Consider the following 14,433-nt stretch of genomic DNA (forward strand, 5'->3'; position numbering starts at 1 on the left):
GCATCGCTACAATCAACGAGGCTCTTAGGTTGAGACGAACGTCAAAGCGAAAGGAACAGGGCAGACAAGCAGAATTAATTGCTGGAGCGAAAGCACTGCGCTAGTGATTAAATGACTGCTCGCATTGTCCAGACTGTTACTTTGATGTCTGTGGAATGAATCTTCATTAAAAAAATGATCAAATGTTTTTCCTAGCAAGCACAAGTGTTGTTGTCACCTTGAAAAGTTTTAAGGCATTTATTTGTTTGTGTGTATGAGTGAAAGATAACGAATTTGAGAGTCATGTAGATGATAGAATGGCTAATTATGATACAAAAATGTATTTGTGTGTGTGTGTGTGTTTGAATGAACTTTTATTAGGCTCCATCTCCTGTGAATCCCAATGCATTGGACCGCACTGCTGCATGGCTGCTGAATATGAATGTGCAATATTTGGAGCAGGAGGGAATTGACCCAGATTCGAAACACCGGGAGGACTTTCCAAACAAGGAGGATCTCACACCAACTGAAAAGGTAATAATGAGACCTCATCCTGCGGCTCGGCAGCACGAAAAACAGCAGTATATGCAGAAATACAACAGGCTTAATGTTTGTTTGATCAAAACTGGCCTCCCACGGGCACACAGACAGGAAGCGCTCGCAGAGAATGATGAATTCTTATAAAATACATTAGCTAGCTTCACTATTTGTCATCTCTGGAACATAATGGACTTTCTGTGAGGACATGTTTATGAATGTTATTAACGTCATGCTGATGCTGCTAGGTAACCTTCCTGGAATGACCAATCATGTAAACCTAATTAATATTCATTAGCTCAACATTTGCCATAATGCAAAGTTGTTTTTTTTTTGTTTGTTTTAATTAGTACTTTTATTCAGCATAGAAGCATTTAATTGATCAGAAGTGACAGTGAATATGTTTATAATGTTACAAAAGATGTATATTTCAAATTAATGTTGTTCTATTGAACTTTCTTTTCATCAGAGAGTCCTGAAAAAAATGGAAAATCACAGTTTCCACAAAAATATTAAGCAAATATTAAATGTGTTCAACATTAATAGTAATAAGAAATGTTACTTGGGCACTGAATCAGCTTATTAGACTGATTTCTGTAGGATCATGTGACACTAAAGACTGAAGTCATGGCTGCTGAAAATTTAGGTATAAATTACTTTTTAAAATATATTAAAATAGAAAACAGTTATTTAAAATGGTCATAATAATAAATATAGAAATAATATTATTAATAAATATAGTAAATAAGTACAGCCTTTGTGAGAATGAGACTTGTCAAAAAATATTTTAACACTAACATAAAACTAAACTAAATTGCTAACTTAAACATTTTAAACCATTTTTCAAGAAACACAGAACTGTCCAAGGTTTTTGTTCCCTGAGCACCCAGATTTGAAGATATTTTAGGCTCAGATCCAGTTGCTTAGTCACTGCATCATGTCCTAAACTGATACAAGGACTGTGGATGTCAAACTGCAGACAGGTAGATGTCGGAAGAGCAAGACCACAATTGAAACAGACTTTAGATGAAGCTGACTTTTGATATCTATAGTGTTGTAATTTAGGAGGACAGGCTCAAATCACTATACTGCAATAGTGGAGAGCACACGCCTGGCTCAGGCTCGTCTGCCTGCTCTTTAATGAATAATGAGCCTGTCGGAGTGCACTGAGTGTGTACACCCACATGCTCAAGCTTCTCTCTCAGCAGAACCCCACTGCATCCATGCTGTTTGAAGCAGTTAATGTAAGTGATACTGTGAAGATTGGTTGAATCCTCTACAGGGAATGTAGCTTATTGCACAATAGTGTTTTGGTATAGATGCAAAATCACAAGACGAAAAAACACACAGAAAACTAGGATTTTTATTCCTTTGCATATTTATAAAGCAGTGGGTTTCTGTATCTATAAGCCCTTAACCAAGCAGAATCTCAAGATAGAGACAGTTCTCAAAAACTTTCTTCTCTGAACAGCTGCATAAAACATTTGGTGCAGAACTTTCTTAGTTTCTGAATTGCCTGAAGCAACCACACAGCAAAAAGGATTTTCTAAATTAGTCTGTCTTATTTTTTTAATAAAATATGTAAACATCCCAAAAATAAGATCAATTTACTTGAAGAGCTAAAAATGTTAACATATGTTGTCTTTATTTCTAGTCAATGCAACAAAGACAAGCCTTATAAATACGATAGGTCTAACTCAATCCGACATAAAGACATCATTATCACATGGCATAGCTGATTGGTTCTCTTTTGTATCAGCAGCCAATGAGCTTGGCTAGTACTTGCTGTAGCCGTTGCGGTGCGCTTCAGAAACCCTCCACCTTCCCCAGCTCCACCTGCATAGATCTGCTATGGGTGATTCATGCATGCTATATCTGGGGTTTATATCATACTGTATATATTATATGTGCAGCAGCAGTATTTCTTACATGCTCACAGCAGCATGTCTGTGGATGTATTGGCAGCAGCAAGTACTTGCTTTGTCGCAGCAGCATAGCAGATCTATTCCTCCAAGACCAAACACATCAACATTGTCATGTACATTACCATGCTAAAACCCTCCAAGAGTTGTTATGATAGAAATATATTTTTTCAAGTGAAAATAACATAAAATAATGTGCATGTATGCATGTGGCAGACACATTGATTTCAAATTGACCTTGGTGTTATGAACAGCATACTGTACTGTGAGCTACAGGATTGCCCCAAAACACATGAAAAATTCATCTTTGAAATATTCAGTAGCACCTATTTAGATATATTTCATACAGCTTTGCTGGATTTCCCGGGCTTAGCAGACAGATACGGGATGATTAGCAGGGCTCTGTTCGTGTAATATGCATTTCAAACCACAGCCGTACACACCCGAGAACTCCCTCTTTACACAGCTTTTGTTGCTGTCTAATCCTGCTATTACAGCTCTTCATTCTCTCTTTCTCCTCCTCAGTATCAGCAGGAGATTGCTGTCCTGCAGGAGAAGTTGCGTATTTCTGCTAAGAAGCTGGAGGAGTATGAATCTCACATGAAGAGCCAGGACGACCAAACCCAGAAGATGCTCCTGGAGTACCAGGCCCGGCTTGAGGACACGGAGGAGAGATTACGCAAGCAGCAGGATGAGAAAGAGCACCAGATGAAGAGCATCATCACCAGGTGAAGATTTGGTGTGGTCTTGTGGTTAAAGATCTGGGCCTGTATTCTTAAAGATTCTAAGAATCCTCTCAGAGAGCTCCTAATTTATCTTAAAAATTTCTAATTTGGAGTCTTAGCTTAAAAGTGATTCAGGACCAATCTGAGAGCAACTCTGAGCGAGGAAAAGACAAAAACTTTTATCTCAGTGAGGAGGCGGGGCTGACCCTGTTGCTAGCTATGACACAGTCTTTTGAAAACTGTGATTGGTTGGTTGTCCAAGTAGGAAATAAATGAGCGCTTTTAAGAGTAGGGTTTATTATAAGCCTTCACTTTGAAATTACAGGCGTAATTTTTCCTGTTTTACCATACTCTCTCTCTCTCTCTCTCTCTCTCTCTCTCATACACACATTATATATGTATATATATTCTTTTTTATTTACCATGCTGTCATACTTAACGTATTTTATAGGAAATGAACAGCGACACAATAAGGTTCTGAAAGTGCTGTAACAGACCCAAATCATCACTGCTGCATAGTTGCATTTTTCCAGTTGCCAAATATATAGACAAATATAATGTATTTAATGTAGTGATTTACTTCCATTTCTGGCGCTATGGCATTTCTGCACCGTGTTGGAGATGTTAGCGTGTGCATGTCTCTAATAAGATCGGTCACAAACATGATCCCTGCTCGATCTAATGTGTAGCGTCTAATTAAATCACTGTCATGCATTGTGTGCAACACATTTCTTCTCCCTCTTCATGTTTTGTCCATTTTCTCCACTGCTAAAGAAACTCTTAAAAGTCCTCGTTCGTACTCCTAACAATTTTGGACCTTAAGACCTCTTTTAAGGGTTAAGATGCTTTCTGAATGACTTTTTTCTTTACTAGGATCTTTTCTTTAATTTTAAGAGGAAACACCCAAATTTCTAACAATTTTCTTAGAATTTTGTTACTAGGAGCAATTCTTAGCACTAATATTTTTCATGAATACCGGCCCTGATCTAGAAACTGAAACATTGTAGGTTCAAACCCCATAGGTGGTGATCCATTAGAAGTTACATTAGGGTTCAAAATGTACTGTTTGAAACTTTAGGCATCCTATATAAACTTCTGATGGAATATTTAATATAAGTATTATTCTCTAGTTCAGTTAAGCACTGAAGTAGCATCTGTAACATAATGATGGATGTGGCAATTTTATGTTTCAGGTTGATGTCAGTTGAAGAAGAGTTGAAGAAAGATCACACAGACATGCAGGCAATTGTAGACTCCAAACAGAAAATCATCGAAGCCCAGGTGAATTAAATATCTAATCATCGTCTTTATTAATTAACATTAAATTTTCAAGCCAAGGCAATGTTTGCTGTAATCAAATAGTTTTCATTATGTTATTCAACTGATGCTTCTGGGTCCAGAATCTTAATTTAAGTAAAATCAGACATGCAAATTTTTGTATAATTATTATGTGGTTTAATGAGCTCGTATTAAATGAGAGACTAAAATTATTTGGTCACACAGCAGTGCTATGTAAAAAAAAAAAAAAAAAAGTGTACTGCAGAAAAGACTTAAAATATACACTATCACATTTATACTGTTTGAAATCAGTATAATAAAAAAATAAATTAATACTTTTATTCAGCAAGGATGCATTAAATTGATAAGTGACAGTGAAGACTTTTATATTGCTACCAAAAAATAAATAAATGCTGTTATTTTGAACTTTTTATTTATTAAAGAACCTTGAAAAAAATATTTATCAAAAATATTACCATAAGCAGAACAACTGTTTTCAACATTGATAATAATGAGAATTTAGTTTTAGCATCAAGTGTTTTTTTGAGAAAATTCAGCTTTGCATCACAGGAATAAATTACATTTTCAAATATATTAAAATAGAAAAAAATTATTGTAATAATATTTCATAATATTACTGTATTTACTATAAATAACATGAAATTGTAAATGTAAATAAATGCTAATAAATGCTTTGGTGAACACAAGAAACTTTCAAAAACTTCACTGATCTCAAACTTTTGAATGGTAGTGTGAAGATAAAGATAAAATATATATTTAAGATTCTGCACTCTTTTTAAGCCACTAATCAAATAAACAGATTTGTAACATTAATCATGTTTGTAAAAAAAAAAAAAAAAAAAAAAGAATTCCATTGAAGCACAAGATGCTTTTTGGATCATTCTCAAATCAGGCTGGAGAAAATGATCATCAGTCCGTGTCAGCTTGAGTGCAGCTGTCATTAAAGCAGTAGTGGTGCATACTGAATACTAAAAAAATCAATGTTAACTTTTCACTCAAGTTGTTAGGCTGACAATATCATTTAAAGTATAATTTTCTATAAAACAAGAAAAAAATCATTATTTTCAATAATGGTCTCAGATGCATGCATTGACTCATTTGCAGGGTCATAGCACCCTCTTCTGTTAGGTTTAGATTTCAGAATGATGTTGTGAGCTGGTCTCTGAGGTTTAATGGTGTTAATGTATCTGAAAGTTTAATGATGAACGCCCTTGTCCTCCGGGGACAATCAGCATCTCTTGTAAACAGTTTGATGAGCATAAAACCACCCACTGTGGATTCGCTTTAGCACTCATCAAAATCTTTAAAGACTGTTTACATCATAGATTTATTTTATAAAGACAAGGAGCGATTACTGCTGTCGCCGCATGAATTTTAATTTCAACTCTGTGAATTCATTATATGGTTTTTAGACACTGTAATTAGTCTGTAATGTTTCAAACTAGAGAGTGCCAGTCACCTTGCGTCCGTTGCGGAGTAGAAAGACTTTAATTAAACATTAAATATCATAATATCATCTGACCTCCATTAATGGTCACTCCCCACAGGAGAAGAGAATCGCATCCCTGGACGCCGCAAACGCCCGGCTAATGAGCGCTCTGTCTCAGCTGAAGGATCGTTACAGCATGCAAACGAGGAACGGCATCTCTCCCACCAACCCTACCAAGCTGCAGATCACGGAAAACGGTGAATTTCGAAACAGCAGCAACTGCTAGCATGGACACAAACACACAACACAGGCCTAAGGGTCTAGTGAAGGACAAGGGCTATGGGTAACTCTCTTACAATACGGCGGGGTTCAATTGACTTCACAAAGTCCCTAGTAGGCCTACTGGGTCGAAAATAACTCTTGGGAATGAATTGGATAGAGTTGCACAATGTTGTTTTGTTTTTCACTCAGTATATAAAGGCTAATGTGTCTTTTTGAATCCTTTTAGATTGTTAGCTACGCAAAGATGTCCCATGATGCTTCATTCATAGCCCTTGCCACGAGATCCCCTCTGTCACCGATGTAAGCCGTGACCAGATTCTGTATCATCTCTAGATTTGAACTTTGCATATACACCTTTTGATTGGACTAGGCATGATAATAATGTAATTATTTGTTGAAACACTATTTTCTGCTTTCTTTTTATTGTGTACATTTCTCGTAAACATCCTTTTCTAATCAGTTTTGTTGTTTGCGTCACTCCAGGGCTGCAGTAGCACAAACGGCTCACTTTTTTTGTAAGGTTAAAGAGAGGACTTTTAAACATCGCATTTTGTTGCATACTTTTTTTGTATGTGCGCCTCATTAATGTACATAGTTTTTTATGGGCTTTTCAGAGAAAAGAGGTTTTCTTTTTTTGGTACAGAGTGTAATTCGTTTGCTGAGGTCTGCTGTACTTTATTTAGAAGAAAAACAAAACAATGTAAGCTCTGATTGTGTATTCAGGTGCTGCTTCTAGACAGGGCAAAGACGACGACACACTTTAACCCCTCTGCTTTCAACGCCGTGGATAGAAACGTCCTCCTACTGCTTGCTGTTGGCCAGTATTCGACTCCGTATCCAACATCGTACCTACAGTACAATCGGTGTGTGTCCCCTACGATGTCTTTCTTCCACTCTATGCACTTTCTATAGCATTAGAATGGACCCTTTAACCAAAACCTGCTTCTGTGGACTTGTTATAAAGGCTATTCAGGGCAGCAAGTACAAAGCCTATAGCATTCAGCACTTGAGTTGATGTGTGAAGGGTACGTGGCTGGTTTTTTACTTAAAGGTTGTGATGTTTTCTGCTCTTCAGATGCAGTTTGCATCAAACGAGTAGCACGGCAATAGTTGCATCAACCCTGCTGCTGACAGACCCTTTGCTCCAGTTATCAGGCGAACCTGTTTTAGCTTCACTGAACTTTATTCAAATCAGGTTCGTGGAGAAGAGTTTGAAGACTGTCTGTGTTTATGTAGAAATATTCACATCAGTTTATTTGGGACAATAATTTTGGAAAAACTGCAAGGGCAAACCACTGTGTATAAACGTCATATCAGACATCTCCATTTTGTAGTATTCTCTGTTTACGCGATATGTATAGTTTTTATTTATTATACAAGCTCGAGAGAAAGTAGTTTTTTGGAATTTGTTTTAAATTTAATTTATTTATTCAACTATATTTGTTGTTTTAACCCCAAAATGAAGAGTACTTGTTGAAGTTTGAAAACTGAGCGTGAACAGAACAGAAGTTGAGCTCATCTTTTCCCTATTCGTAGTTTTGACGTGACGTCACAGCCCTACAGGAACGCCCACCTGGAGGGCAAAACACAGCTTTCCGCCACTGATCGCAAGTTATTTTTATGAGGTTTGTATTAAGTAGTAATATAGTAAGACACTTTATTACTATAATATTAAGGCCAAATTCAGTATACACCTTATTAATGATGCATACGTTGTACAGGCAGGCAGATGAACCCAGAATATAAACACAATGTGCAAAGTTTCACATGAAATTTTTCCCATAGAAATCCATTATAAAGAAAACACACATTGCATTCTGGGATCATCTGCTTGCTTATACAAAGTACGAACAGTATCATCAATAGAGTGTATACTGTTTTTGATATTTTCATCACTCTTTTAATACATTAAGGTACTTTGTGTGTTTTTCACAATAAACATTTTTGAATGTCCCCATGTTTTTAGTGATTAAAATATTGCGGCAAATGGCCAAAATCTTGCTGCTGCTTCTTTTTTCCACATATCTTTTATTTATTTATTTTTGAGAGAGAGATAATCTAAATATTTGTGGCTTGGAAATGGATGGAAAATTGACAGGCTTGTGCTGCAGTTCCATGGATGTTTTGCCCTCCAGGTCTTTGAGCCAGTCACATGACTGAAAACTATGAATTGTGACGTATATCTGGGTGAAATGGCCTCTTGAACGAGAAAAAATGTAGGGCAGGACTTGAGTTTGTTGATGGGGAATTGAGTGGATTGTTGGATTGTTTGCTAATTGCTGTGATCACATCTGAGAAAAGATGTCGTTGCAAGGGGAGAGCAAAAGAGGACGCATGAATTCAAAATAATAATAATAATGAATCATTTATAGTAAACACTGCAATATTCCATAAAAAATAAGAATTGACCATTTTGGTTTCATGGTGACTTTACATTTCTTGTAAGTTCAAAGTTGAAGATTTTTTTGGGGGATGCTACAATACCACTGGTGTGAGGTCTGTTTATTCAAACAATTGAGTTTGAGAAACCTGTCTGAAAACATTCATTGTTTTTGCAGTTGCAGATGGTTAGGCTAGTGATGCAGAAATTACATACTTAACTTTTAAGACTTAAGGTGAGGTTTCATTAACCACTGTTAGGCTAATTTTCACAGGCAAAATCCATTCATTACAAAAGCAATCAGCAATTTCATATAGATTTCCCAGTTTGCAACGGGTTCAGGTTGATCACACGAATTCACCGACGCTAACCAACAGAAAGCTGCTTGGTTTGAAAGTGACTTGTGTGTGAGTTAGGCTTCATGTATCGCTCCATTATTCTATTTGCCTGTGAACTTTTGCAGAAATTCCTAGAATGTGACCACATCTGTATACTAACCTGTTTAAATACAGAGAAATTGAAAACAAGCAAACAAAACATGTCTGGACTTCCTGTAACCTGTAAGGCAATAGTATGGCACATTAAAACACTTATTTTTTACTCCCTTAATACGTTATGTGAAAGTCAAAGGGCTTGTTTAGTGTCACTTAATTTAAAGGAAGACAACTTTTTCCTGTTCGGCATGATTATATATCAAAAACTCCACAGTGTTTTCTGCTTCTGCATCTTTTGTATGTGTGTGTCAGAGCTACGCTGATGGTTTTGCCATATCTACATACATAATCAGAAGACACACCAATATATGAGAAGTAATTTGTGTTGAAGAAAATGTTCAGTGCAATTCATGTACAATTGCCTCTAGAATTATTAAAGTTTTATTTAGCTATTTCAAGGTTCTTACTTTATTTGTTAGTTTACTGTACAGTCCAAGAAAAATACTGTTGTTGAGAAAAAGATATATTGTTTCACCTGTGTAAAGTTAAGTAAATGCTATGGACAGAATGTATATATCCATGTAGAATGCCATTGTCAAGATGGGTGCACTTCAGTGAGTGCCATTCAGAATAAAAGCAAAGTATTTGTCCATGAGTGTTATCACTAACGTCTTTCTTTAAAACATCAACTGTAATGGAATAAAATGATATATTTGTATTGTATATAATGCAAAAACATTTTATTTCATAAGAATACACTGCTACTTTTGAATGTAAATCAACGGAGAGAAATGTTTTTGTGTAATTATATCGAACTGGACCATGCTATCCAAAACCTTGACCTCTTCATAATGATAAAATCAGTCTCTTTTAAAATGTAACAATGTTGTTTGAGACCATAGTGCCATCTAGTGCTCTTCAAGTGGATGTGCACATAGTTTTTGTAATTGTAGATGTATATAGATTAGATATAGGATATTGATCCGGTTTCTAGCATTCATGATGTTGATCAAAACAACTGAATCATATTGACAATCTACATTTAATTTTTCTGAAGAAAATAGCATATATGCATTAAATTCTATGCACTAAATTATCCTGAAGATGTCTTATTTCCAGGCCTGTTGCCTCATACACACTGTAGATTGTAGCCTATGCTTGAGTATATACTTCAAATATATGGTAAATTATGGGCTTGTGCATTTTTAATGTGTTGACAATCATGAATTTAGGTTATTTTAAGAGGATTAAAAACAGATATTGTTTCTAAGTGCCATTCATTTCTGAATCATCTTTCTAGGTGAATGAAAAACACAAATATGATTTAAGGATTACAGATTTGTTTTATTTCCAGTAGCACAAATGACATTTCACAGTTGAAATTAAAATCTCATTTCACACAGAGGTTCGGCTCGGTTAAAAATCCTGATTTTGGCTGACATCTTAAAACAATGATACAAAATCTGCCCTATTAAACAATACAGCATTAGACAGTCATCCTGTGCCAGTAACTGATATATCGGTCTCAGTATTTTATCCACATATATTGAAAATTAAATAATGTCCCTGGTAACTTTCTAAATGTTTGACAGTGACATTATGAAACTTTTTTTGAGGTAATTTCCATTCCCCCTCAGTAATCACTGTAAACTCCTCACTAGCCTGCAGTAATGGCTTTCAGACTGCTGGTCCTCTTCGTGATGTTTGGTACGAACAGCAGTCCGGACGCTCTCTCGATGCTCTCGATGGGAACCAGGAAGCGTTCCAGTGGAATCTTCTCATCGACTGGCATATTGGGCATCACATAGGACCGCAGCTCCACGTCTCCTCTCGGCTTTTCCAGAATCACCACCTTAAAGAAGTGAGTCGGCACGGCTACATGGTTCTTTCCCAAAACCTGATACTTCACATACATTTTCCCATCAGGTTCCTGCCTGTAAGTGCAGGGAGGGAAAAATAGGTTCTATTAATTTATTAAAATATCAGTTGATCAAATAGTTTCACATATGTTGATTTCAGACATGTGGCTAATTTGAAATATCTCGAGCAGTGCTTCTCAAGAGCATAATGAGAGGCTTTTACCGGGGTAAGTAGAGTGGTCCAGTGCACACAAAGACATTCTGGTAATGCTTGGTCAGAGAGCGACAATATTTCTCCAAGTTATTCCACGCGTTCTGGTTTAGATGAGGATTCTGTGGGGAAAGATATCTGCAGTATTAACAGCCATAATTACCCATACAAATAGTAAAATAACAAATAAGCAAACTCTTTAAATTATTGGTGGTTTTATGGATTGTATAAAATAAGGTGCTCATGGAAATCTACTCTTTAGTTCTTACCTACACAAAGAATTATAGAAATGAATTACTTCTGTTTCAATTAATGAGTAAGAATTTGAATACCACAGAATGAAGAAGAATTTTAATAACCAAAACAAATTTATTTTTTAACTCATAATTGATTAGACATTTATATAAATTCAGTAAAAGTTTAATTATTCATAAGAAGCAATTATTAATAAATGGACATAGGTGACTTTTTAAATTAACTTTCTGATATATTATTTCCTTATTGATTAGACATAAATTTATTAACTGATAATAAACAAATGATTAATAAACATTAAAAATAAATTAAATGCATTATTATCGGTGGCATTCTAAACAGTGTTTATTAATATATATTTTTTTATTTTCTGATATATAAAAATTTATTGACATTGACATTTAGATAAATTCAATAACGAATTAATTATTAATACTAAAATGACTAGTAATCAAAAATTATTTAAATATTGATTATTAACAAACTATCATATATATATATATATATATATATATATATATATATATATATATATATATATATATAAATTCAGTAGAAGTTTTATTGTTAAAAATAATTGATCAAAGTAAAATATTTTAATCAATAATAAAAAGTAACAAGTTATAATAAATACTTAATAATTAGCATTTTAAACATTGGTTATTAATATCATCTTTTTTATTTTCTTTAAAATACTTTTCTCTTAATTGATTACACAGTTATATAAATTCATTAGTTTCAATTATTAATACTACAGAAATAACTGATAAATAAATATTAAAAAAATAAGTTACATAGAATACATCTTTATAGGTGGTATTTTAAAATTGATTATTTATATATTATTTATTAATATCATCTAAGGGGGGGGAAATCATTTGAAATGTACTTCCTTAACTGTTGTTTGCAGTAAGACCACCGGGAAGAGGATTGCTCACCTGTGGGGACACATTGCTCAGGTAGAAGGTGTCATCCATGGCTTTCTGACTCCATTTGTGATTGGCTGCTGCGGCCAGGTGACCCCTGTCAAACCCACTGCCCTTGTAATCCGCTTTGCTCGACCTGTGGTAAACATGAACCGAGTCGTCCTCTTTAAAATCGCAGAACTTTCTGTCCGAAGTCCCGGTGACTGTCTCGGCGCTGAGCTGCTCTATGACCCAGGCTGCGGTCCTGTTTCTGGGGTCGTATGAGGTCACGTAAGACTCTCTGCTCTTGATGTTGGACAGGGAAGGGAAGCCGTACTTCATCACAGCTGTGGAACTGCTTACAGCGAGCTGTCCCGGCTGGTACGGGGTAATCTCTGACGCCGCATCGACGCTCGGGATCGGGATGACCGGGATGCGCTCCAGCAGTCCGCCGCTGTGACTCGTATCCCGGATTTTGTTAAAGCGATCGCCGGCTGCTGTCAAGGTGGCACCGATGCCTATGCCAGCGGTCACTGACAGCCCGGATAAAACCCACCGCGAGCAGAAAACACGATGCATCATTCACACTTAATAAATACAGTGAATTAAATTAAATGAATAAAGTACAGTTATTTGCCCACTGTATGTACATAATCCATGTGAGTTAGTCCCACCGGCTAAACAAGCGCACAGGACATTTAGTCGCATGTTTATGACATCACGCTGTTCCTTTAAAAAGACAGAACAGTTTCAGAATTAAAGTTACTGTTATTCTTACTATGCAGATCGTTTTCATGTCGCAGACACTTCTAAATAGTGGAGAGTATTTAGTTTACTTATTAGCTCTTTTTATTACTACAAAAGATTTGATGAATTTTGTGATGTTTTAGATATTATCACTTTAAAACAGTCCATGCGGATTGATAATATTCTAGAAAAATCAACACTACAAGCTATGCTTTAAATATGTCAAAATTAACTTCAAATTGACAACTTCATGTAAATGGTCAATCCCTCACTAGGCAATGGCTAACATAAGCTCTTTATTTCCATCAGGTTAGTTTTTTTTTCTAATCAGAGCATATTTCTGAGAGTCTGCTATATAGCCTAAAGTATAAAAATGCTTTCATAATTTATAAAATTTTGGAGCTTAAACATAAATGAGCCCACTATGTGCAATAAACCCCCAATTGGCAGTTCCAGTGCTAATTACATAATATGTTGTGTTATATAGAATGCAATCTATTTCTCTATTTCTGTGAGTAGTTTGTATTTAACTCACGCTTGGATAGAGCCTTATTGATTTGTTTCCAGAAAGCAAAAGTCTCCACCTGGCATAAGCTCTGCTGACTCAAGTTGTGTGTTATTAAGGGTTTATTTATTTATTTCAGTGCAGGTGGTTAGAGCAATACAAACGGTGCAGCATATTTGATTCTGGATGTGTAGACATATATATACGGCTGATTCACCTTGTGAAACTTTCTAAGGAATAAAAATGGCCTGATATTAATTACCTTTATGCTGCAGCAAGCACTGACTGTAAAGCTTTCATATGAATATAGAAGGACAGAGTCTAAAGAAACACAATTCACTCACGTCTCTTTGTGATTTCTGATTGTCAGGTTTTATTCATTTATAATATTTATTGATAGTATTTTATTTACCCTGGCTCATCATGAATGTAAAGCATTTGTAAATATGAAATACATCAAAAAGCCCATGAGCCGCTAAAGATTTTGGCATTTCTTTGAGACTCGCGCAAGGAAAATAAAATTATTTGAAAAATAACCTGATTGCATGATATACAGTGTGCTGAATTTTTCATTGTTAATCTGAATGGCCATTCTAATTGTGTTGATTGACGATGCATTTTTTTTTTTCTGTGCTTCATAATTAGCTAGTATTTATTTGGGGTTTGTGGGACTTTGTGTTTTAGGAATGTACTTATCATCATGTGTTAATAAGCAGTCCTGAATGTTCATATCTGCACTGATGAATACATGCCAGTAACAAGATGATGTGCAGGTTACATTGAGCTAAAGCTGTGCATGTAATGAACCGTTTATGCTTTATTTAAATATAATGATATGAATGAAGAAATATTCCACTCTGATGTATCATCAAATATAGTTTTACCATGGTGTGAATACCATATGTACTGCAATAAAGGCTGCAATGTCTTCACAATGGTAACATTTACTCAACAAAAATAACAA

At 35.4% G+C, this 14,433-nt stretch overlaps 2 protein-coding genes across 5 annotated transcripts in view; one reads left to right on the plus strand and one right to left on the minus strand.

Moving 5' to 3' along the window:
- Positions 1-9,708, plus strand: part of LOC306849730 (disabled homolog 2-interacting protein-like) — a 102,606-nt gene extending 92,898 nt beyond the window's left edge. For 3 of the 4 annotated variants that reach the window (XM_079384993.1, XM_079384996.1, XM_079384995.1), the window contains 4 exons: positions 361-513; positions 2,964-3,166; positions 4,357-4,444; positions 6,010-6,297. In XM_079384993.1, the coding sequence (XP_079241119.1) occupies positions 361-513; positions 2,964-3,166; positions 4,357-4,444; positions 6,010-6,177 (612 nt within the window). In that variant the 3' untranslated portion in view covers positions 6,178-6,297. Of the gene's footprint in view, positions 1-360; positions 514-2,963; positions 3,167-4,356; positions 4,445-6,009; positions 6,298-6,399 lie in introns of those variants that run through there. The other variant, XM_079384994.1, reaches the window with a different exon arrangement.
- A 605-nt stretch (positions 9,709-10,313) lies between these two features.
- On the minus strand, positions 10,314-12,925 carry LOC306849237 (endonuclease G, mitochondrial-like). The gene is made up of 3 exons (XM_079384130.1): positions 12,251-12,925; positions 11,070-11,179; positions 10,314-10,921 (listed from the first exon to the last, which is right to left on the minus strand). Exons 1-3 carry the CDS (start codon positions 12,797-12,799, stop codon positions 10,645-10,647), a joined length of 936 nt encoding a protein of 311 aa, XP_079240256.1. The 5' UTR covers positions 12,800-12,925; the 3' UTR covers positions 10,314-10,644.
- Between the last annotated feature and the right edge of the window lie 1,508 nt (positions 12,926-14,433).

The sequence above is a fragment of the Barbus barbus genome, assembly GCF_936440315.1.
Source record: "Barbus barbus genome assembly, chromosome: 29".
In the NCBI taxonomy this organism is placed as follows: Eukaryota; Metazoa; Chordata; class Actinopteri; order Cypriniformes; family Cyprinidae; genus Barbus; species Barbus barbus.